Source organism: Chrysemys picta, chromosome 3 (assembly GCF_011386835.1).
Source record: "Chrysemys picta bellii isolate R12L10 chromosome 3, ASM1138683v2, whole genome shotgun sequence".
In the NCBI taxonomy this organism is placed as follows: domain Eukaryota; kingdom Metazoa; phylum Chordata; order Testudines; family Emydidae; genus Chrysemys; species Chrysemys picta.
The window spans coordinates 129,920,927-129,945,908 of NC_088793.1; the positions used below are offsets into that span (position 1 = coordinate 129,920,927).

General features: G+C 45.9%; 2 protein-coding genes and 1 long non-coding RNA gene across 6 annotated transcripts in view; 1 reads left to right on the top strand and 2 right to left on the bottom strand.

Annotated features, from left to right (window-relative positions):
* Positions 1–8,992, bottom strand: part of LOC135982661 (uncharacterized) — a 62,539-nt gene extending 53,547 nt beyond the window's left edge. Inside the window, exon 1 of the long non-coding RNA XR_010600171.1 lies at positions 7,585–8,992. This is a non-coding gene — a long non-coding RNA (uncharacterized LOC135982661). The remainder of the gene's footprint in view (positions 1–7,584) is intronic.
* Positions 1–22,340, top strand: part of PGBD5 (piggyBac transposable element derived 5) — a 119,199-nt gene extending 96,859 nt beyond the window's left edge. Inside the window, exon 7 of one of the 2 annotated variants that reach the window (XM_065590498.1) lies at positions 22,087–22,340. Coding sequence is in view for 1 of the 2 variants with exons in the window: in XM_065590496.1 (XP_065446568.1) it covers positions 22,087–22,123 (37 nt within the window). In the remaining variant the exon portion in view is untranslated. The remainder of the gene's footprint in view (positions 1–22,086) is intronic. The other variant, XM_065590496.1, reaches the window with a different exon arrangement.
* Positions 14,470–24,982, bottom strand: part of GALNT2 (polypeptide N-acetylgalactosaminyltransferase 2) — a 186,632-nt gene continuing 176,119 nt past the window's right edge. For all 3 annotated transcript variants that reach the window (XM_065590500.1, XM_065590499.1, XM_065590501.1), the window contains 2 exons: positions 20,520–20,639; positions 14,470–17,744 (listed from right to left, as the gene is read on the bottom strand). In XM_065590500.1, the coding sequence (XP_065446572.1) occupies positions 17,589–17,744; positions 20,520–20,639 (276 nt within the window). In that variant the 3' untranslated portion in view covers positions 14,470–17,588. The remainder of the gene's footprint in view (positions 17,745–20,519; positions 20,640–24,982) is intronic.

Genomic DNA, 24,982 nt, shown 5'->3' on the forward strand with positions numbered 1-24,982 from the left:
CTGTTCGGCTGCTTTGCATCATTGCTGCAGCTCTTAAGTGTTGGTAGAAACGAAAAGGAGATGGTGAGACGGCATCAGCAGCCCGTTAGCTCTAAGACCAGGCCTCTGGGATGTCTCTGACTCTGGATATATAAAACTCACTGGATGCCCAGGCCTGTGTGGACGCTTTGCTACAAGGTACCTGCCTCTTTATAGGGCTGATGTCTAAGCATGGGCCACCATGAGCCAACTGCCACACCCACCTTTGCCCTGACGAGACAAGAAGCATGAAATCCTTGGTGAGCAGCAATGTTTCTGCCCCCATTTCAACCAGGCAACATCTTGCTTGTTTGCATAGCAAACATGGTAAGTGACCTGCTGCACACAGCCAAGCTACGGGGCTTGCTGAGGAGCTCCAAGGGTCCATAGCTTTATGAGGTCATTAGTGGAAAATGAAACAAGTCACTATTGTAAACCCCTGGTAGAACACATTGCTCAATGCCGGGCATGCACACAGTGAGGGAAACATAAGAAAACAATAACATGTATCCAGACATACTAAATGCGCATCCAGCTAGTCACCACGCTAGCTGTGAGCATTAAGCTTCGCTTTTCCTTAAAAAACTACAGAAATAAAATAAAGTGATAATCTGAATGATCTGGGCAGAAGTCAATCTAGAGCCTTCCAACTGATAGGTGCATATCCAGAATGGCCCTACATAACGTGTTCCCCCCACACTCAATCTCTGGTCCAATTTTCCACCACGCCATCTCCTCCATTTGTTCTTTGCAGTCTTTTGCCTTACTGTTCCCTTCACCCTTACTCTTTGCTTTCAACCTTCTCATGCTGCCTGCTCAGTCTAGGGCAGCATCCTGAACTTTTCTCCTCCAAACACACACACCCCTCTCCAAATCCTTCCTTACCATTCCATTCTTCCAGCAATCCTCCCTACCTTACCATTCATAACCCCACCATCCAATTTACCTCACCACTTGTCCAGAAGTGGTTTTACGTGTGTCTGGGCCAGCTAGGAAGGTTGGTTTCCCTGTCCCAGAGTGCTATTGCTCCCACTGGTTACAGAAAATTGCTAGAGAGCCCTGTTTTCCCCTGCTCCTGGCCCCTCTAGTATTCAGGACTCAACTGTGGCCTCCCACAAGTGCGTATACTGACATAGGAGGTCAGTGATGGGGCTAGCATGTGAACAAAGGGACTGTGTGCAGGGAGGTGGGTAGTTCAGGGTGCAGGCAGGGGGTAGCTAGGGGATGTGTGCAGGGAGGGAGGTAGTTCAGGCTGCAGGGAGAGGGGTAGCTAGGGGCTGTGTGCAGGGAGGGGGGTAGCTAGGGGCTGCGTGCAGGGACCCCTGTGCAGTCACTGTTCCCTGAGGGCTCTGCCAGTCTAGGCGGCTCTTACCGGCTGCGTGAACAGTCAGAGGGGGCTGGGAGTTGAGGAACAGCTGCAATACTGAGCACCAGCAGCAGCAGGAGATGGGGGAACACTGTGCCTGCCCTCTCCGTGGCACCAGCCAGAGCAGCAGCTGCCCCACAGTGCCCAGCTTCTGCTTCCTGCCTTCAACCTTGCAGGGGGCGGGGCTGCAGGGGCAGGGAGAGAAGGAGGTGGGGGTGTAGAGCTGGCCCCAGGACTGCCTGGCTCTGGGAAAAGCACTGCATTTTAGGGGGAGATAATGCCCCCCAGGACTACCCAATTCCACCCCTTGTCTCAGGGCTTCTGCCCCGCAGAGAGCACCAGGGCTTGGGGCTCTGGGATTCTGCTCTGCGGCCCCCGGCTTCTGCCCCGAGGAGAGCACCGGTGCTTCGCAGCGCCCCCGAAAGGCTCATGGCCTCCCAAAGGGCTGCAGACCCTCTGTTGAGAACCACTGGCCTAGAAAACACGATCCATGAGAAAAACTGGGGAAAAAATTGTGTTTGTTTAGTCTGGAGAGGAGAAGACATGATAACAGTTGTCATGTAGGTAAAAGCTGGTTATAAAAAGAAGGGTGATAATTGCTCTCCTTTATCACTGAGAATGGGACAAATAGTAATGAGCTTAAACTGCAGCGAGAGAGATTTAGGCTAGACATGAGGAAAAGCTTCCTCTCTGCGAGGATAGTTAAGCACTGGAATAAATTGCCTAGGGAGGTCATGAAATCTCCATCACTGGAGGGTTTTTAAGAACAGGTTAGACAAACACTTGTCAAGGACAGCCCAGATAATACTTAAGTCGCCTAGTCCTGTCCCCTGCAGTGCGGCAGGACTATCAAGGTCCCTACTTTTCTAGGATTCCATGCTTATACAGATTGGTCCCTTGCCAGCCCATTGAAAGAGATATGCCAAATGGCTAGTTTCCATTTTTTCCTACAAGCAGCTGTTTTTCCATCTTCATTTTACAGAATGAAAAAATGTACCGTGTGAAGATTTGCATGTCAAGCAGCTAGTATGCTGCTATCTTTCAGATTATGCATACTATCATATTTGTTGGTTGTTCAGGGATAGAGAAATTCAAAAATCAAAATGGTTTGGAAAAATACGGTAGTCAATGTCTGTTTGTGAGCAGAACAACCAACATGTGCAGTCACATATGGAAGCTCTACAATTTGTGAAGGCTCATAGTGTCAGCAAGCACCACTAAAAATAAAATTGATTGATGCCATCAAAACTTCAGCTAGATTAGGTCTCCCCCTTCCATGGCCACCATGAAGTGCTGGAGAGCAACAATTGTGGTATATGCTTGAGTATCATTTAGGGTGACCAGATGTCCCGATTTTATAGGGACAGTCCTGATTTTGGGGTCTTTCTTATATAGCCTCCTATTACCCTACCCCCTGTCCCGATTTTTCACACTTGCTGTCTGGTCACCCTAGTATCATTGAGCTACTTGCCAGACATGAGACAATTTTGGCAAACAAATCAGTGACACCAAGGGAATGAAATACTTGAGCAAGACAATTAATGATGAATTTAAGTCTTTTAGCATCAGAAAGCAGGAGGCACTTACTTAATAGCTGCAAAGAAGCTAATTTTTTACTGTCATTGCAGACATCAGTACAGATTCGGAGTGCTCTGGGGCTCCAACACCCACAAAAAAAGGGTGCTCAGCACCCGTAAGGCCAGATTAGTCTTTTGTGGGCCCTGGCACCCCGACCATGGCCCCACCCTTCTCTCTGCCCCAAAGCCCCATCCTCACTCAGCCTCTTCCTGACCCCACTGTTCTTCCCTGAGGCCCTGCCCCCACTCAGCCTCTTCCCCCAAGGTACCGCCCCTGCTCCGCCCACAACTTGCATGGTGGGGGGGAGGCGGCAGAGAGGAGCATCCACTGGCAAAAACAAAAAAAAATCAGCACCTGTGATTACAGATGCAGTCTGCAAGCAAAAATGAGAAAATATCTTTCAGGCAAGGGATGCAACATGTGGGTACCATACATCCATTGCCCAGCACATCAAATTAATGTAGTTTTGCTTCATGCTGCTGAAGATAACCTTCAGATCCAGACTGGCCTTTTCTTCACAACTTTTCAGGAAATATTTATATATTTTGCAGACTAATCATTGATAGGAAAAACTAATAATTAAATCTAACAATTATCCTTATCTTCAAACTGTACAGTCTCGCAAAGGGAAGAGGAACTTGATGATGTACTTCATGCCCATGAAGTTGACAGGATTGATGTAGTTGATGAAAGGAGACCTTTATATCTAAAGGCACTCTGTAAGATTAGCTGGGCAGTTCGAACGAAAGCCAGTGAGGCAAGGATACTAAATATTCACAGTATAATAGGAATGCCTAGAACAGTGTTTCTCAAATGCGGCCACAGGGGCTTTTCTTGCAGTCACAGCCTCCTGGGCTGTAATTGGGGGTGGAGGGGTGTTGGCAAAGGCAGTGACTCCTCCCCTGGGGCTGCCTGCAGGGGTTGATTCCTACCCCCCTTCCGGAGCCACAAACACCGTAGGAACAGGCAACCAGTGTGAGTTCCCTACCTTCCCAGGGGAGGTGGGGCTCCAGCTTCAGGCTTCCGCCCTGGGGTGGTGGGCAGCAGGTTCTGGCCATGCAGCAGTGGGCTCTGTCCTCCAGCTGCAGGGTTTTGGGCGCTATCCCTGGACTCACCCCCTACCATCACTTCGACCCCTGCTGCCTCCTCCAGATCCCCATTGCCCCTGCCCCCTTCCCCACCTCCTCATCCAGGGATTAATTTGTCCCCCAGCTTGCTGAGGAGGAGTAAGTCTGCTGTGAAAAGTGATATTAACAAATATACAAATATCACTTTTCACAGTAGCAGACTTACTAGCTAGCAAGTCTTTAAAAAAAAATCAAAACATGCAAAGCACCTTATTTTTGTTTCTATTCTGTTTAGGTCCAGTAAAGAATAGAGACAACTGTACATTATTGTTATTGAGTCCGCAAAAAAAAACCCTACATAAATAAATTACAATGATATGGACACACATATATGTGCATATTTACTTGTTTTTCCTAAAGTTAATTAAGTATTTTAGGAAAAATTCGCAGAGCGGCCACCAGCAAGAGTCGGTAGCCGCCCTCTGAGGCCACCAAAAATTATGTTGGGAGAACTCCTGGCCTAGAAGATGAAACTGTTGCTGAATGCAGGAGTAGCGAGGACATACATTGAGCAAAAATCAACCTGTCTTTGATGGCTTGGATGTTCTACCTCAGTCTGTTGGACCCCATGCGGCATGTTTGCTAACCACGCTCTGACCCTTACATCTGCCCCTGTAACCATCTACGGTCTGCAGCAAAACTGAGCAATCATTAGTATTAAACGCTGCAAATCAAGTCTAACAATCAAATCAGTAAAGTAAAATATAACCAGTTAGTTTAATCAGAAGATCATTCATAGCTTTAACCAGGAGTTGGCTCAATGCAATGCAGCACTGGAGAAGCGATTACAATGCTTCTGAAATATATATTTCAGTTGGCTGTCATACAAGTTGCTGAATATCTATATTCCCAATGTTGGCTGAGGTTGATAAAGTAAACAGCAGCCAGACGGCTTTAATAAGTCATCAATATTTATGAGGATTCTCTTTTAATTGGGATGACTGCAACCAATTTCAAGCTTTTGTGCACTAGACCAATTTTAAAAGTAGCATTTACGCTGCACAGTGTGCTTCTGCCTTCGCTGATCTGATGGGTGACAGACAAGCAGAGGCACTCTGTCCAAAGACTTGAATGGTCCGATGGGATCTAATTATTAGAGCGGAGAAGCTGCCACTCCTATTGTTAGACCCCGGCCAGTGCTAAATGTTTCTGTTGTTGCTTCCTGAAATGACACCCCCCCCCCCCAAGATCAGCAGCTGGGCTCTCTCAGTACAAAGGCCTTGGCTGCAGAATTGGCTCCTCTGGCAGCTCCTGAGAGTGAGGCTGGGGAACATGAGTGCACAATGCAAAGGATGTTTAGGCTGACAGACTTGAGCCTTTGAATTTAGGGCTCAGTTGTGCAGGGACAGCTCTATGATTTTTGCCACCCCAAGCATGGCAGTCAGGCGGCCTTCGGCCTGTGGGCGGTCCACTGTTAACGCAGATTCGGCGGGGTTTCTGCGGGTGATCTGCAGGTCCTGTGCCTTCGGCGTACCCGCCGCCGAAGCCACGGGACTGGCGGACCTCCCGCAGGCATGCCACCGAAGGCTGCCTGACTGCCGCCCTCACAGCGATTGACACGCCGCCCCCACGGCTTGCCGCCCCAGGCACTCGCTTGCTGCGCTGGTGCCTGGAGCCGCCCCTGCAGTTGTGGCACTTAGAGCCAGATTTGCTCTGGGGGAAGGGGAAGGAAGTGCACCTGAGCAATACTACCTGGAACCAGTATGTCTACTCATAGGCGCTGACTTCTGCTCCCGCTGGTGAGTGCTCAACCCCACTCTGTCCCCAGCCCCACCCCAACTCCGCCCCCTTCCTGCCCCTATTCCGACTCCTTCCCCAAATCCCCACCTCAGCCCCACCTCCTCCCCCTACCTCCCGGAGCGGCCAAACAGCTGTCTGGCAGTGGCTGGCGGGAAGCGCTGGGAGGTATGCAGAAGAGCGGGGACGTGGCACGCTCAGGGGAGGAGGCGGAGAAGGAGATGGGGGTGGGGGGAGAAGGGAACTTGGCTGCTGGTGGGTGCAGAGCACCCACTAATTTTTCCCCATGAGTGCTCCAGCCCCAGAACACCCACGGAGTCAGCGCCTATGTGTCTACTGACTCCAAGGTCACAAATCCCCATTGAAGGGAGCTTGTCCACTCAGCAGCCATTACCTTATCTTTTGAAAAGGGGTAGCTTACCCTCCCTCCAGCACAGCTGTCTAGCTCCAATCTGTGAACATGAGGGAGAGGCCCAAGGCTGTACTCCATCCAAGCAAGGGTAGGGTTACCATTCGTCCGGATTTACCCGGACATGTCCTCCTTTTTGTGCTAAAAATAGCGTCCGGGGGGAATTTGTAAATCACTCAAAATGTCCGGGGCTTCCCCCCTCCCCGGCAGGGCAGAGCGAGCGACTGGGAGGGCTGCAGGAAAGTCACGGGCTGGACTCTGGAGCAGCTGTAGAGGAGCTCCTCCCCCCACCCCTGCGTTCTGAGCCGGCAGCTCCTCCCCGGCAGCCCGGCTCCAGCAGCAATGTGCAGGGCCAGGGACCGGGTTGTGTGTTGTGCTGGGGAGCGCAGCCACGTGTCTGGCTCGCACAGAGCCCAACACCCTGTTCTGAGCAGCAGGGTAAGGGGGCCAGGGAGCAGGAGAAGGGGCAGGGAGGTTCTGGAGGGGGCAGTCAAGAAACAGGGGAGGGGGGGTCGGGAGTTCAGGGGGGGGCTTTTTGGGGGGAGTGGAGAAAGTTTTGGGCAGTCAGGGTACAGGTAGGGGGTAGGGTCCTGGGGGGCAGTTGGGGGGGGGTCTTAGGAGGGGGCAGTTAGGGGACAAGGAACGGGGGGAGGGTTGGGGGCTCTGGGGGGGGCGGGAAGTGGGAGGGGCAGGGGCGGGGCTAGGGCAGGGCTCCTCCCGTCCTCTTTTTTGCTTGCTGAAATATGGTAACCCTAAGCAAGGGCCTATGAGCAACACCAAACAACAGACTCAGGTCCAGCCATCCTCTCTCCTTTGTTTTTGATGTCTGCACACACCTGCCTGCTGAGCCTTCAGTCCCGCGTAGGAAAGTGAACCTCATGGGGTTAACTGGGTGATGCCAAGTATTATAGGTAAGAGCCATACTCCACTCCTCCTTTACTGCCGCTTTAGCTAGTATGCGTTTTCCCTCTCTCAGCTCGTTATGTGGTTGAATAAAGCAGCCTGTTCCCAGCCTGCAGTACTGTAGGTGAAGTGTTTCTTGTTCACAGAGTGGTCCCCTGACAAATGTGGTGAGGAAGAAAAAGGTAAGAATGGCAATTTATGGGGAAATTGAGGCATTTAAACAGAAAATGAGGATTAACAGCAATACACTGAAAGATTAGGCCACCATTCCCTTGTAAATTAGATGACAGACAAGGACAAACAGAAAGCCATTTTCGCCAGCGCCTATGGCAGTAAAACTTACTCCCTCTTAAGGAGTTTGTTCTAGCCTCAGAAACCAGGCAATAAAAGTTCTGAAAACCTGCAAAAGATCTTAACCAAGCAAGGTAACAGGGTTCACTACTCACCACTTGCATGCCTTCTAGCAGCCCATCTGGGAATTAGCTCGCCACGGTTAGATGCCCCTTCCATAGTCACCTGTTGTCTCAATCATACCATCCAGGACTCTGGGTGGTCTTCATCTTTGTGACTCAGCCCAGGTCACTTTAGTTCTCCCCTTCCAGGGAGATGTCAAGGTCTCTCTGGACAAGATGCTGTTCCAGGCAGGCCTGTGTTTTATGGCCAAGGCTGTGCCACTTCCCAGGGCTAGTAGGGAAAACCCAGCTCTGCCCTCTACTCCAGGTTCGAGACCAGGGACCTATGGTCTACTTACACCCAGCCCTGGTTGCTACTTCCCAAGGATTTCTGCAGCTTCCTCTTTCAAACCTTTGCCACCTCTGGGTTTACCACCCATCTGAGCTTCCTCCACTCCCTGTGGCTATTTCTCCCTTTGGCTTCTTGGCAGGCCTTGATAATCTCTAACAAACCTCCCTCCCGTAAGGGAGTCACTGCAGACACTTTCCCCCTGCAGCCCCTTTCTGTTCCTAGCCTGACAGAAGCCCTGCCTGTGCCAGCCCAGGTGAGCTTCATCCTTAATTAAGCATTATTGAGCCCTGGCTCCCCTCCAGGTGCAGCCTATGCAGTTAATTGGTCCATTTTAGCCTCCCTTAACCCCTTCAGTTCAGCTGCAGGGAAACACCCCATCACAACCACTGCACACCAAAGCCAGATGTTGCTGTGAAACATTTCACACTAGAATGAGGGGGAAAAGGTGAAAGCGTAGCTGGGTATGTGGCAGAGTCAACAAGATGAACAGAGTATTGCTCATTTGGAAATGTCCTAGGGTCTACGTGGCAGGATAGATTTGTTTAAATTCTCTCATTAGTAATGCCACAAAGACAATTGCTGGCAGTGGGAACTTAACCTGGTCCAAAGCTGTAGAATTAGCCAAAACGACGGCAGCAGCAGTGAAAAACTTGTAAGATTTGTACTTGGAATGCAGGGAGAATCAAACTGACTCAATAAACAAAATGTATCACGGATTGGAAGGGACTCAGGCTCCTGAGGGGGTTTCCACAGTGGAGGAGCTCGTTTTGCATCAGTTTGTAAATTTAAAACGGCCCAGTGTCATTAATGCCTAGAGATTGAACACTTAGCCAGCAAATGCAAAGGCAACTATCAAACGGCATCAAGTCCCTGAGGGCAGACCCCAAAAGACCAGAGGCAAAGGAAGAAAGCAGGCGGCTTTTTATCTTGTGGGGGAGGAAGACAGAGGAGGAGGTGCACACTATGTACTGTCTAAAAGGGAAGAAAGTGGGATCTTATGAAGTAATGGTAGAGTTAAACAGTCAGTACATATGGAAGTCAAGTATCAGGAAGTAGCCGTGTTAGTCTGTATCTACAAAAACAACAAGGAGTCTGGTGACACCTTAAAGACTAACCGATTTATTTGGGCATAAGCTTTTGTGGGTAAAAACCTCACTTCTTCAGATGTGTAGGGGGAACTGCAGAGGTAGCATTGTACCACATCTGTGCCACCCAGATTTTATGCTGCATCTGAAGAAGTGAGGTTTTTACTCACGAAAGCTTATGCCCAAATAAATCTGTTAGTCTTTAAGGTGCCACCAGACTCCTTGTTGTTTTAGTACATATGTAAGTAGATTTAGGGGCTTCAGCTACTGCAGTCGAATATACATATTAGCAGTGCCAAGCAGGACTGAGCCCACTAGTGAACGCAGGAGAGACCCTGCAAACCTACACCGGGGAACTCATCCATGTGGTCAGTTCTGTGCTTGTTGCTGTAAAATATAAAAGCCAAAAGAAAAAGTTCCCAGTTCCAGTGATCTGGGAACCAAGGCCAAATCTGTTAGGCAGATATTAGGGGAAGTCAGTCTCTGGCTGCCAATGAAAGATACAATCCTGTGAGAGAGAGAAGAGACCCTGGTTATTTAAAACAGAGGTTTTCAACCTTTTTCTTTCTGAGCCACCCCCCGCTATAAAACTCCACAGCCCACCTGTGCTACAATAACTGGTTTTCTGCATATAAAAGCCAGAGCCACTGTTGGGGGGTAGCAAATAGGGCAATTGCCCAGAGCCCCACACCACAGGGGCCCTCGCAAAGCTACATTGCTCAGGCTTCAGCTTCAGCCCAGGTGGTGAGGGTTAGGGTCCCAGACTTCAGCCCCATGCAATGGGGCTTTGGCTTTCTGCCCTGGGCCGCAGCGAGTCTAATGATGGTCCTGCTTGGTGCCCCGCCCTGAAACCTGCTCATAGCCCCCAGGCCCCTGATTGAGAACCACTGATTTAAAAGACTACATCCAGGATGCAAATTAAAGGGTGAGTGTAGTCAAGTTGTCATCAAGGGGTTAACTGGTTACTCAGAGTATTATGGGTTGGATCCATGCTCCACTCCTCCCTTACTTCCTGTTTGATTACTCTGTTTCCCCCCCCCCCCCTTTTTATGTAGCTAAAGAAAGCAGCAGGTTCTCAGCCTGCCGTACTGTAAGTAAAGTGTTTTTCTTGTGCACCGAGCAATCTCTTTACAAAAGTCAGCTTTGCTGCTGCCGCTCCTGAGAAACACCCTTTTGCAGACTGTGGCTGTGAGCTCCTTTCAGAGCAGTGCAGGAGCGTGATGCAACTATCCATCCAGAAATCAGTGAAGCTGACAAGCCCCAAAGGCCTGTCAAATTCAGAATGGGAACAAACTGGAAAACAGAGAGGGGAAAATGAATATTTGGCAAATCTGTCTATCTCCTGATAAGCTTAGGGGGTTACTTCAAGCCATATCAGGTGCAACATTTTCAGATGAAAATGTGATTTTTTTTCCCAATTGTTGAGTCCCTTTAACTACAGCGCCTGCAGCATTTTATTGTGTGAGAAAGCTTAACCCCGTGTTACTTGGCTAATGAAAAGCAGTGGTGAATTGGATTTTTATTTCTTGCTGCTGCTGTCCTAGGAGCTTACATGTCATGATTCAAACAACTGGGCGTGAATTTGCAGCATTATCTTGTTAATAGGAATGCAGCCCCTCCGGCAACAGGGTAGAGTCATCGCATGGATTTACTTCCAATAGGTGGGCACAAAGCCGCCTTTCTGCATTCAAAACAAGGAAATGCCTCATATACAGAACGGGGGGGGGGGGGTGTGTGTTTTCCAGGCCAAACAGGATGGATCTGCCTATGCTGCCTGGCCCCCAGTGTCAGGTTTAGATGGGATGGATTCTGTGCTCAGGGAGGGGCAGCACAGAATACAGCCCAGCGGGGAGGGGAGGGTGGGCAGAGGTAGCATTGTGCCACATCTGTGCCACCCAGATTTTATGCTGCTGAGGGGATCAATGTGTCTTTTCCCCTTCCCACCCCCAGCTCTAATTTACAGCAGCCTCCTGAGGGCTGCCTAGGGGCTGCTACAGCATGAGACCATTGCCAACCCCAACTGTTCAGGAATCGTGCATCAGCCGTCTGGAAAGATAGTTAGATTGCCTTAAAAAGCACTTTAATGGCCCCTGTACACCGCCACCACAGTGGCATACGTGGGCAGAGAGGTGAATGGGCCCCTCAGCCATATTTTCCACAGCAGCAGACACAAGGGACTAAGTCAACTGCCCTAATGATGGCTTAACTCACCCCCAAACATCTCTTGTATAGGGGGAACTGAGCTGCTGTAGCTCCTCCCCACTTCCTGCAGCCAGTGCACAGGGAGCTGGGAAGGCTACCATAACAACCACGGCTGCCAGAACAGCCCCTTGGAGTCACAAGCAACCCTTAGGCTGCTCTAAGTTGCTCTGTGGAGACTGTTCTGGAGCAGACTGGCCCTGGGTCAGTGGAGCACTGCAGTCCATGGTTACCTTTGCATGTGCCTGAGCTGACCGGAGTGCTACGTGGGGGTAACTTGAGACATGGCCAACTCAGCAGCAACACTGCGTTGCAGCTGCAGAAGAAATGCAGACTTGCCCACAGAAATGTGGCTTGGCTGACCGGAGTTGTTAAACTAGGGGAGGACTCCTCATTTGACAAGGTTTAATCCAATCGTGTGGCAGCTGTGGGTATTCAGTACATCAAGTCCTATTTTCTCAGTATAGTGCCCATAGGAAGCAGTGTGTGTGTGTGTGTGGGCGCGATGCTGGGGAGTTACATTAGACCTGAGGAAGTGTAAGGTAAAAGCTGTTAGTCTCAGCCTGTACTAATGTGCGAAAATCAAATTGTTTTCACCAAAATGATAAAAGTAGTAGTATTTTTCAATTCACCTCATACAAGTACTGAAGTGTAATCTCTTTATTGTGAAAGTGCAACTTATAAATGTTGATTTTTTGTTACATTTTATTTTTGAGTGCAGTTATGTAAAACTTTAGAGCCTACAAGTCCACTCAGTCCTACTTCTTGTTCAGCCAATCGCTAAGAGAAACAAGTTTGTTTACATTTACGGGAGGTAATGCTGCCTGCTTCTGCTATGTCACCTGAAAGTGAGAACAGGTGTTCGTATGACACTTTTGTAGCTGGCATTGCAAGATATTTACGTGCCAGATGCGCTCAAGATTATTCCTCTTCATGCTTTGGCCATCGTTCCAGAGGACATGCTTCCATGCTGATGGCGCTCATTAAAAAATAATGCCTTAATTAAATTTGTGACTGAACTCCTTGGGTAGAATTGTATGTCTCCTGCTGTTTTACCCTCAATCTGCATATATTTCATGTTATAGCAGTCTTGGATGAGGACCCAGCACATGTTCATTTTAAGAATACTTTCACTGCAAATTTGACAAACTGCAAAGATGATACCAATATGAAATTTCTAAAGATAGCTACAGCACTTGACCCAAGATTTAAGAATTTGAAGTGCCTTCCAAAATCTGAGAGGGACGAGGTGTGAAGCATGCTTTCAGAAGTCTTAAAAGAGCAACACTCTAATGCGGAAACTATAGAACCCAAACCACCAAAAAAGAAAAACAACCTTCTGCAGGTGGCATCTGATTCAGATGATGAAAATAAACATGCTTTGGATCGTTATCTAGCAGAATCTGTCATCAGCATGGACGCATGTTCTCTGGAATGGTGGTTGAAGCATCAGGGGACAATCTTTAGCACATCTGTCATGTAAATATCTTGCGGCGCCGGCTACAACAGTGCCATGCAAACGCCTGTTCTCACTTTCAGGTAACATTATAAACAAGAAGCAGGCAGCATTATCTTCTGCAAATGTAAACATACCTGTTTGTTTGAACAATTGGCTGAGCAAGAAATAGGACTGATTGGACTTGTAGGCTATAAAGTTTGACGTTGTAGAAAATGTAGAAAACATCAAAAAATATTTAAATAAATGGTATTCTATTATTGTTTAATCACACAATTTTTTTTAATCGCGTGATTAATCATGATTTTTTTAAATTGCTTGACAGCCCTACATTCAATAAAAAGATAGAAAAGCAGTTAATGGAAATCTATTATTCAGACATTTGAATTCAGCACTGAAAATGAATCGAGTCTCAAATGAGTATTTTGGAATACAGAATTGTTAAGAGAATTAATTAGATCTAAATGAGTATTTAATTTGTAATAGTTATATTTATTGGTAGTCAAGATTTTCAGAAATCAGCATAGAGATGGAACATCAGAGATTTCTCATAGATGGAAGGAAGAACTACATAGATTATTCGGGGGAAGACTGAGTTTGATGTAGAGGCGGGATAAATTTGTATCAAATACTATACAGGTTACTTAATTACATTTTCACGCCAAGCAGTATGGGATACAATTCCACTTGGCAGTGTATATTAAATGTGATATACCGGTATATAGAAGTGGACATGGCCACTCTTTGCATACAGTTTGAAAATGTAGAAAAATTGCAACTTTTTGTCTCATGTAATCCCTATGTTTTAATATAACTTCTAAATGAAAAAGAAAAGTCTCTTTTGTTTACTGTCATTTGACAGGGTTATTTGTTTTCACCCAAATATGAATATAGCTCAGTAATGTCTTCTATAAAGGTCTGTTTTTACCCACTGATATTACAGGATTCCAGTACACAGAGGGATAATGATTTATGTCTCAGAGGTAGGGGTGGTTAAGATGGTGGCAGTGCTTAAATTCTGGTGTAGCCCCACAATCACCTAGCAGGGCTGGATAGGTTAGGTGTCCATCTCCTCAGGGACCACATGGCTGTGTTTATATTTTCCCTCCAGCAAACTAAGGGCCCATGAAGGACAATGGGAGTTTTGCTATTTATGTCAGTGGGGACTGGCCCTGGGAACTCTGATTAGCAGTGCTGACTAGTCAATGAACAGCAAGGGTGTTCTCCAATTCACTCTGGACTTTGTCCAGAAAGTTCTCAGTGTGATGCCTTGGGGGGTGAGGGTTTTCCGAGGGGCCCAGCATTGGCGTGATTCCTGACCTGAGCTAGACCAACACTAAGCACTGTTGAAAGTCTCACCCCAAGTGAATGCCCCTGCAAGAGCTCCATCCCCGCCACTGTTATTCCCTCCCATTTGCCTCATTAGAGAACCTCATTTTCCCCACCTATCTAAATCTCTGCTGCTAGTGTTGCCAGATGCTGTTCTTCCCTGCTGGAAGAATCAGGGAAACCAGGTATGTTGGAGGAATGAAGCAGGACCCTGACCCTCCTGAAACTCCCAGCAGTAAAAGACTTTCATGCCCACAACAGCACTCTTTAGAGGCCACAGAGAGCCAGGAAACTGGTCCTGAAGAGGAAAATACACCCTCGATAAGAGTTTCCTACAGGTTAACATTTAAACTCACTTACATATAACTTTTCTCCAGTGAAGACACCTGTAAAAAAAATTTTTTTTTTTTTTTTTTTAAAAAGACACTCATGAAACAGTCAAATGGATCAAAGCATTTGGAAACAGCGGCCAGATTCTGGGTGCATGAAACCAAATAATTATAGCATCAACCACAATCTTATCTATAAAGTAATTTTCTTTATTTAAGTTAAAGTTTTCAAGGATGGTTTCCATCTATAAAATGAACAAAGTACAAGCTCTGTACAGCAGATTTCTTTTTAAACCAACTGAAAAGACAATTTCCAAACTATATTTTGAAAATTTGCAAAACAAGCTCACATGTACCATCATTTTTGCTTTGAAGACTATAAGAAAAGATCTTTCAGAGACGACTCCATCACAATTTGATTCAGGGGTTCTTAGGAATTTTACCTTTCTTAAAAAGGGGCTCATAATAATCCTGATACTTTAAAAATAATTAAATCACAGTAAATAACTTTGGCACACAGTCATGTAAACATATCTAACAAAAGGATACAACCTCTTTTCTGTTCTGCGCCCACGACACATACAGTGATGCTGTCTATTGTACAGCTCCAGACGCATCTGCATAGCTTCCATGGGGTTTAAAGATATATTTCTATTTCACAATATGTAGGATGACATTTAAAGACTTGGTTTGCAATCAAGATGGGGGGAGGGGTGGAATTTATAAAAATTAAGACTTTTTACTAATGATCTTGCTTAGAGGTAGAAATCAGAACAGTCAACCTTATCCAGACTCGTTCCTGATTTCAGTTAGCAGTAGCATGTCCATTTGCTAAGCTGCAAGTCACAGAGGGAAATGCAGCATAGTATGAATTTAGTGCACCTTTTAAATTCTCTTCTCTCAGAACAATTAGACCATAATGAATTTGCTGCTGAGATCAGTCTTCAAGAATTCAACGTTTATTCTCAAGAGTAGCAGCAATCCCCACCATGACTGAATCACGTCCCTCTGCAAACTCAGCTAGTTTAGGCCTAATATACACGTAAAAGTTAGGTTGACCTAGCTACATTGCTCGGGGGTGTGAAAAACCGACACCACAGAGACAGAGTTAAGCTGACATAAGCCCCAGTATAGACACTGCTAGGTCAATGGATCAATTTTTCTGTGGACCTAGCTAACTCCCTCTAAAGCAGATTTGCTACAGTGACAGAAAAACCCCTTACATTGCTATAGCAAGTGTCTGGTTTCTGTTGTGCCTGTAGCATAGACAAAACCTCAAAGGGTGTGGATGGTCAGAAATTGAAGGCTGAAAAGTTGTTTATCCACTGCATGCCACCTTGAAACAGGCAAATGCCCAGGGTTTTTACTAGAGGAGATAAAAGGATTGAAGGGTGAAGGAAGAAGGAAGAAGAGAGAGATCCCTCCTCTTCATGTATTTGTAGGAGAGTTGGACAGAAGGGAGGAGCGCTGATTCAATCTCTTCCCCAAGTGTTCCTGGTACATCCAAAAGGACACCTGTGTAGATCCACAAATGCATGTTAAGCAACTCCAACTCATACATCAGACACATTTATGGGCCTCTTACTTCAATGTCTGTCACGCAAAGTAAAAACCATTTTGCATGGAGAGATTCCACTTACTGTACTAAATGCAGCCAGAAAGGAAAGTGCAGCTCATGACATACTCTACTCCCAGAGACTCAGAAAAAGGAAAAGAACACTGCCATAGTACGGTTTAGTAACAATATTTCTAAATCTCTCTTTATAATCAGCCCCTAGGCTGTTTGAGATCCATTATCTTCCCAAACTAGATTTTACATTGCTCATCTCCAAGTTATCAATGCAGTGTTTATTATTGCCAGCACCAATTCTTTGTTTTGTTTTGTTTTATTTTAAAAACAAATGTTTCAGTGAGCTTTTAACAAATCATATAGTCTAGGCAAACATAAGCAAGTAGGTCAATGTTGGGGTCAAGTTAACTTTGACAGCATTGTTTTAACACAAAAATGATGTTAATTGGGCTGAAGCTGTAAATTGCATTTGTTCTAAGGTTAAAAACACCACTTGGCATCTGCTGGTACCCACAGTAGAGCCTGGATCAGTTTCAAAAATTCTGTTTGGAGGAATAAAAAAAAAAGTAGGATCCCCTATAGCAGGTTTATAAATTAAACAAGTGGAACTCTGCTGATCCTTGCAGATTAAAACGTATGATGATCTTGTGCTATCTGTATACAGTGATGCTACTATTCTGTCTTATCCTGACTCATTAAGAGAAAGAAATTAAGCTGATCAGGGTCGTGCTTAAAAAAACAAACTGTGCTGAACCCCGATGGCTGCACCTGTGAAAGAGCTGCACTGCTTATATAATTTTTTTTAATAAAAGAAAAAAGTATTTTAAAGACCAAGTACTAGAGAAATGTTCAACATAAATATCAAGTACAAGTTTACAGATACCCAGGGCACACGTACTGAATTCCCAGTCAGAAGAGACAATCCAAGCAATGATGTGTGCAGATCCATCAGTTTGTTCTGCTGTTTCCTCTTCCTCTTCTTGAGTTCCATAATCTCCACAGATAGTGAAGTGCTAAGAAGTAGGTCCAGTTTGCAAAGCAAAAGCATCCAGTGTTAGCATGGACATGACACACCTTCACACAGTTTTGTTCCCTCAACAGTCCAATCCTCTTTCCGGTTTAAGTATGTTAATCACTTGGTTGATAATTACAAGATGAGGAAAATTGATAAACAGTTGGGAACTGATAAAATATATATATTATATATATATGTATAATATATATATTTAGAGTCCATCATAAAAAAGTTCATATTCAAATATACCAATTACACATGGAAAAAACCTTCAAAATGACACTTCAGCTTCTGGAAACCACAAATGATGATTTCTATGTAAATGGAGATTTCAATTTCTCCTAGCAGTTTATTTTCCCCAGTCTCCCTCCCCCCACCCTATTCCCCTCCCTCCTTCTGCGTGTTAAGATCCATTTTCTACTGTACATCAATTGTTTCTAGGGATGTTAATCATCTGCTGTGCAAGTACTAAACTGAAGTCAGACAGGAACTGAGAAGTCTTTACACCAGAAGGGAACTTTGCTGCATACGTTCAGTGAGATAATTGCAGTGTTCCACGTCCCCTTGGTTCCCTTGTGTTCAGCTTTGTTCTCTCCTACTTTCAGACGAAGATGGAATACTGAGGTATATAAGTTCCGTGGAAAGTTTAAGAAATATATCAGTAATGCAATCAAAACTTTGCCCAATGTCTAGGAAACAAGATGGCGTTGTGTGTAAGCCCTTCTACTGCTGTAGATTAAGTGTGAATTTCCATTGTTGCGACAGAGAAGGATTGCAGACCTCAACAGTAAGACCGCCATTTTTGGCATTTCGGCTGTCTAGACACAGATTACTGCCAACATGTCTCAGTTTAGAGTTGCTCTCAATTTGCTCCCATTTCTGGAAAAAAAAATGAAGTAATGAGCTATCCAAGCGTGGATAAAAATGTGTTTCATGTTCTGCCTTCCTAGTTCTCCGTCCTCAAATCCCTCCCCGGCCTCTGTTTGTGGTAATTCTGAATACCGAGACAATAGTTTAGATACTGTCCTTTAAAGACTTGTCCAAACTATCACAAGCTATGCTAAAGCAACCATTAATCCAGCTAATACTTTGCACTAGAAATGGAGGTTACACTGAGTCATTTTGTCCAGCTCTCTCCTCAAATACATACAATCCCAATGCAGTGCCAGGTTAGAGGCCTGCAAAGCCTGCAGCTGTGGTCCCCCCGACCTGCGGGACATAGAAATGTCAGCACTAACTTCAGTGCTCCCCCCCGCCCAATGTTTTAAAATTGTAAATCACAAGAACTGATCCCCAAGCGGGTCTTTCAGAGGTTGTGGAAACCATGGTCATAGATCCCTCAAATTTTTGGAACCCACCTAATTAATTTGTGGCTGTTAAAAGCAGCATTGTCCAGGGCAATGCTGAGGACACTTGTCTGATTGACCAAGTATGGGACTAAGAACAAGGGACTCCTGTGTTCTATTTCTGGCTGACAGTTTCCCACTGTGACCCTTGTCAAGAACTCTCTTCCTTGGTTTCCCTATTTGTTAAAATAGGGATGATACTTGTCCTGCCTTTAAGGGTGGAGTTTGTGACAATGTTGGTAAATACTGTAACTAGAATGCCCACAAACCCTCTGACAGATGGGGACCTAGCAGCTCGCAGCCTATTCAAAGAACTGACCTTTGCCAAATTTTCTTAAATATTGGCAACTGTGCAGAGATTCTGGCATAAGCAGAAGTGGTCTCCTCTCCTGGATGAGAAGACTGAGGGGGTTGGGCTGACAGAGGGAAGGGAGATATCTGAAGTTCTGACCCAAACATATTTTGTAAAACGAATCCATTAAGTTTGGTTGTACCCCCAGTTAACATTCTCACTAAATCAGGGGTGGGCAAACTTTTTGGCCCGAGGACCACATTGGGGTTGCGCAACTGTATGGAGGGCTGGGTAGGGAAGGCTGTGCTTCCCCAAACAGCCTGGCCCCCACCCCCTCCCACTTTCTGCCCCGACTGCCCCCCTCAGAACCCCTGACCCATCCAACCCCCCCTGCTCCTTGTCCCCTGACCGCCCCCTCCCAGGACCCCCGCCCACTATCCTACCCCCCTGCTCCCTGTCCCCTGACTGTCCCGCCCCCATCCACACCCCCGCCCCGACAGCCCCCCACATTCCCACCCCCTATCCAACTGCTCTCTACTCCCTGTCCCCTGACTGCCCTCCTGACCCCATCCACATCCCTGCCCCCTAACAGGCCCCATGGGACTCCCAATCCCAACCCTCCCTGTTCCGCATCCCCTGACCGCCCCCACAGAACTTCCACCCCATCCAACCACCCCCTCCTCCCTGACTGCCCTTCAGGACCCCCCCGCTCCCCACCCCCTTACCAGCAGCAGGAGCTCTCAGCCGCGACACCCGGCCACAGCCAGCTGCACTCCCCACGCTGCCCAGCGGGAGTGGCTGGCCAGAGCGTGACCCGCGTGGCTATGGGGCTGGGGACTAGGCTCCCTGGCTGGGAGCTCAGGGGCTGGGCAGGACGGTCCCGCAGGCCGGATGTGGCCCACGGGCCGTAGTTTGCTCATGTCTGCACTAAATAGTATCTCACAGAAAGCAAACTCCCAGTCATGAAGTATTTGCAGAATAGTTACTCCCTAAGCACAAAAGCACAGAGGCTCGGAGGAAAGAAAAAACCATGGTTTTGCAGAGCAGACTTCTTTCTCTATGACTATATGAAAGGGATTTGCTGCTGAAATGACTCTGCAAATGTGATTTTACTTGTGCATGGCAACTTGTAGCTTTCCACCCATATTCCGTAATGCACTTTAAGAAATTACATACTCATATACCTTAGTAAAAAGACTTCAATAGAGCCAAACACAGCCCTCAGTTATACCTATGCAACCTCGAAGCTTCTTAGGGGTTTCAAGGGTGTAAATGAGGGCTCAACTTGCCCTAAATTTGGCCTCCCAGGTTACAATTTTCAGAAGGGAGGAGTTACACACTATTTTCTCCATCTAGAGGCCATGGTCTCTGGAATGCGGTCTGCCATTACATATCCCTGCATGTATCTTTCTTTCCTCAGTAAAAGACTCAAGACTGTTTCCTTTTTATGACTGTGTTGTTCCAGTGTTTTAGATGTACCTAGTTTGCCAGCATTTAGATTCTTATGGGCACATTGCCTTGATTATTAAAAAAAATATATGTTTGCTTTAACACCACCAAGAGACCTTCGGAGAGGGGTCACTTTTAGCAGGCTACCAAGAGATTTTGACAGCCCTTTTCTAAATATCTAACCTCCATATAATTTAGTGGAAAAAATATAGCATCCATATACCAGTTCCACTAATACTGTCTTTTCCACTGGAGTCCTTTCTGAGTTTCACGTCCATCTCAAATCAAGTTATCATCAATGCCTCTCTTTGGCCACACAAATGGGTGAAGCGCTCAACACACAAGCATAGCCTCACTTCATTTCTACTGCACCTCCCATCTGTCCTGCTGGCAGAGAGAGTCATCTGCATCCTGATATGTACATACGTGGGGCAGGGAGCAAACTATTGGTTTGTATAGGCCAAGAACCTCAGCAGGTTAAGTATGCATGTGTGCGCGCACACATGGAGATTTTTGATTTTCTAGTAGAACTGCTTGCACAGTGAGTTACATACATTATGTACTCACCTGTCTACTGTCATTTTCTCTGCAGCCCTGGAGTTTTATTAGTGAACTAGGTGCTCGGTCCACAACAGTAAGGCACAAATCCATATGTTTCACTGACTTGTCCTTAGTTAAGGCCCATTCCTGGAACACAAGGAAATAAAATGATATATATAATTGTGAACATAGAAATGTGCAAAAACATATGCACACATGCTCAGTTGGCCTATGTTAGGCTCCTGTAAAAAGGCTCAGAAGAGACTTTCTGTAACCAAGAAACCCACTTCGGATTTAAAGCATCAAGTGTTTGAACAGTGCTTTTTCCACACACAGTTTTAAAAGAAGTGTAAACTAATATTCCAAACGGACAACTTTTTGTTATGACTGGTCAGATTCAGAGCCCATTTTAGCTGGAACCATATTGAAACATGGCCCTCTAGAACCCCAATGTAGCTGAGGACTAATTTACTGTGAAATTGCATCTTGCACCTCTGTCTCCCTAGGCTTCAAAGCATGACCCTCATCTCAAAGAGTCATCTATGCAGCTATTTTTAGAATGCTAGTGTGGGCCCCGCCAAAGCAAATCTGCCCACCTGGGCTCAAAACACTGAATAGACATCCCCTCAGTGCCTCAGCATAACTCTGAAACATTGTTGCCTTGTGCTCCCTCTGCTGGCTTTGATGCTAGGTTTGGTCTCTATGCTCTTGTGACACATGGCCAAAAAGAGTTAAGCAGCTCGCAGGCTAATTTACCCAGATTCAACCTTTAGAGACAGGTTAGAAAAGTATGTAAATGGTAATTAGGCCCATGTTAGATGGGCTAGAACTTTGAAATGCAAACCTGTATTGTTAGAGAATGACATTAGAGGGGATACTAATTGTATGTGTTTACTTATATCTCGTTAGATGTTAGCCCTGTAAACAGACAGTTCCTGTCTATTACTATAGCTATTGATTCAGAGACCAAAAGGGAATATTAACATTTAGATGAATCTTGGGTGAAATAATGTCATTGTCTATATCAGTGGTTTTTAAACTTTTTTTCTGGTGACCCAGTTGAAGACAACTGTTGATGCCCACGACCCAACGGCGCTGTGGATGAGGGGTTTGGGCTGTGGAACAGGCTCAGGGCTGGGGCAAAGGGTTGGGGTGTGGGGGTGAGGGCTGCAGGGTGGGGCCAGGAATGAGGGGTTCAGGGTGTGGGAGGGAGCTCTGGGCTGGGGGTTGGGGCATGGACTTTGGGTGTGGGCTTACCTCCGGCAGCTCCCAGTCAGTGATGCAGCTGGGGTGCAGAGCCAGGCTTCCCGCCTGTCCGGACCTGCTGCTGGCCACTTCCAGGGCGCAGTGCAGTGCCGGAACAGGTAGGGACTAGCCTGCCTTAGCGGAGCAGCACCGCCGACAGGACTTTTAACGGCCCAGGCGGCGGTGCAGTTCTGAGTCGCAACCCATGATTTGAAAACCACTGGTCTATATGTCTCTTTAAAGTTTGAGATAAACGGCTTAATGGATAATTACCTTATGTTAATCCAGGCAGTTAATTTCCAGTGATGTTTAGGAAATAGGTTACTTCAAAAGCCTATTGTTCACCCAGGACCGTATCGTCAAGAGGCTGCCCGAAAACTGTATAAAAACTCTTGGGAACTGATCCTGTCATCTCAGATCTGCTTGATGGCTTTATGTGGGGAAGCTTGAGTCATAAGACAGATCTCCAGTCCCACCTAGATCACCCTGGATATCAACATTGGACTATAGACTATGGAATAATTCTGAATTAACTCTTTGCCACTACAAAGCTCACCATCTCTACTATGAAATTGAGCTCAGAACTCTACTCATGTCGGTATGTATACTGATCTTTTAACCAATACTTATTCTCTCTTTAATAAAGTTTAGTTTAGTTAATAAGAATTGGCTGTAAGCGCGTATTTGGGTAAGATCTGAAATATTCACTAAGTTGGGAGGTAATAAGAAGAACAGGAGGACTTGTGTCCAACCCTTTGGGATTGGTAGAACTTTCTTATATGATGAATAAGATTTTCAGTGATCCTCATCATATTTGACTTGGATGTCTGGGAGGAAGCCCAAAGGTGGGTTGATATAAGGGAACTGTGTTGTTGGCTTCTGGGTAACCAGTGAGGTATTACAGAAGCTATTCTGTGCTGGTTTGGTAAATCTAAGTATTGGAATATCCACCAGCTTTGAGGATTGTCTGCCCCATTCTTTGCAGTTTTCCCTAACTGAGTAACCTCAGTGTAGCCCCTCTGGGACCCTTGTCACAGCTCCTGATCACTCCCCAGTCTCTGGTTTCCTTCTTCCTCCCAAGCTAATTCCCTCTACCATTGAAAGCCAACCCTTCACCTTCAATTCGCTTCTTAATCAGGCTTTTTAAGAATAAAGTCTGCTCTTGGTGCCTGAGGAGGATTCTGAGCTGTGTAATATGAGACCTAGTTGCACAGGACTGAATTTATTAGCCATAACATTAACAACTATTTTGCAAACACATATGACCGGAAGAGATTAGCTAATTAGATCATCAAATTTTTCATTTGATTTATCTTCTGATTTAACTGCACTTTTGGCATGCATTCTCTCTTGCAACTCCACTGAATTAAGAATGACTCAGTCAATTTCCTCATGAGAATACGCACAAAGAATAATCAGAATTTATCCAATCTCCTACCATTACAAACTATTACCATCATACAGATTTAGTAAACAGCTGCTAGCAATTCATCAGCTAAGGACATTGAAATTACACATCATAGGTGTACAGGAAATCATATGACTGCACAAGAACATTGTTAACTCCCCCCGATCCCTCTGTGAACCACAAACCTACCTACAACTCAGACTGTAAACTTTCAGTTTAGAACAAACTAAATACTCAAAGTATTTTTAAAATGTGTAGTTTCAGGTAACAGAAACATGACTTTTTGCTGGATATTTCACTCCAATCCTTATATGATTAACTGCAATTGTTTAAGAGCAAAGTAAAAATAATGGTTATTTGTTAGGACTTTGATTTAATATGTAATGGAACCAGTATTTTAAAACTCTCATGTGGATTTCTGAACATTAACATGTATACCCTCGGAGATCCACATTTGATGCTTAATGGAAATAAGCAGCACCAGCTAGCTGGTAACGCTTGTTACTTCTGTGAACCAGGTAGGCTCTCTAAAAATAGATTTTTTTTTTTTTTAAATTTTCACTAATTTTCTGACTCTAGTTGTTTCAGGAGGGCTCCAATGAACTCTAACTGAGGCTATGTCTACACAGTGCCTCAGCATGTACTATGTAGATGTGAACTGCAGAGCCCACCAAAGTGCTGCAATCTAACTTCCCTGAGTGCATGCTGCTGGCAAATTCAAAAGTACCTACGCCTATGTTACCATAGTCCACTTTCTAACAGGACTATGTTAACGAAAGCTAGGTACTTGTTAATTCACACATGCAGTGTCCACAGAGGTAGAAGCTCCAGAGGAACTATGGTGGCATAACATCACAACTGGAGAGAAACGAATATTCCTCGTCAATAGTTGTGTCTTAAGGCTCAGAATGTATTCCCTTTGGAAAGCTAAAGGGAAACAATTTTGTAGGCTTGCACTGCCTGACAGCCTTGGCATTCTAGATTAGTGGTTTCAAACAGCGGGACGTGACCCAGTATTGGGTCACAGAATGTAAGGCACTGGGTCGCGGCGACTCTGGTCAGCACTGCCGACCAAAGTCCCAACGGCGGTGCTGCCCGGCCCCTTCCTGCACCCCAAACCCCTCATCCTCAGCCCTACCCCAGAGCCTGCACCCCCTCAAACCCAGAGCCCCCTCCTGCACCCCAAACCCCTCATCCTCAGCTCAGTTGGGTTGCAGGTATCAACAATTTTCTTCAACTGGGTTGCCAGAAAAAAAGTTTGAAAACCACTGTTCTAGATGCTTTACAGTTAAGTACTCAAATCAGCCCAATGGGGGACTCAGTAAAATCTTTCCCCTATTGTCTGCATATAAAACTTTCCTTTGCATAGCTGTCACTTAAATAATACAAGCCTGATTAAAACTGAAAAGCCTTCTATCATTCCTTGAAGATTACCAGACACTGACAGACAGAGAGGGGGCAAGTTAGAAAGGAGAAGGCAAAACAAGTGGTAGAGTATTCTTCCAGGCTCCAACCCCACATTGCCAGAATAAGGCAATTCTCACAGTAGATTACGCAGATATTCAAAATACAATCCTGCAGCTCTTCTGAGCTCCACTGGGCTTGGCTTCCCTTGGTTGAGCTCAGATGACCCAGTGGGCTTCCTTGAGTGTGGCTCATTTTTGATAGGCAGAAATATACAGAGGGATTTCTCTCAAACTCTACTCACTAGCGGTTCCAAACTGAGCTGTCACTCTGAGTAGATTCTGCTGCAATGTATAAAGCAGTTCACACCTTGGTTCATATTTTTGAGGTTTTCTTCACAACCATAAGAGCTAAAGAAGATGCTTTCTCAGAC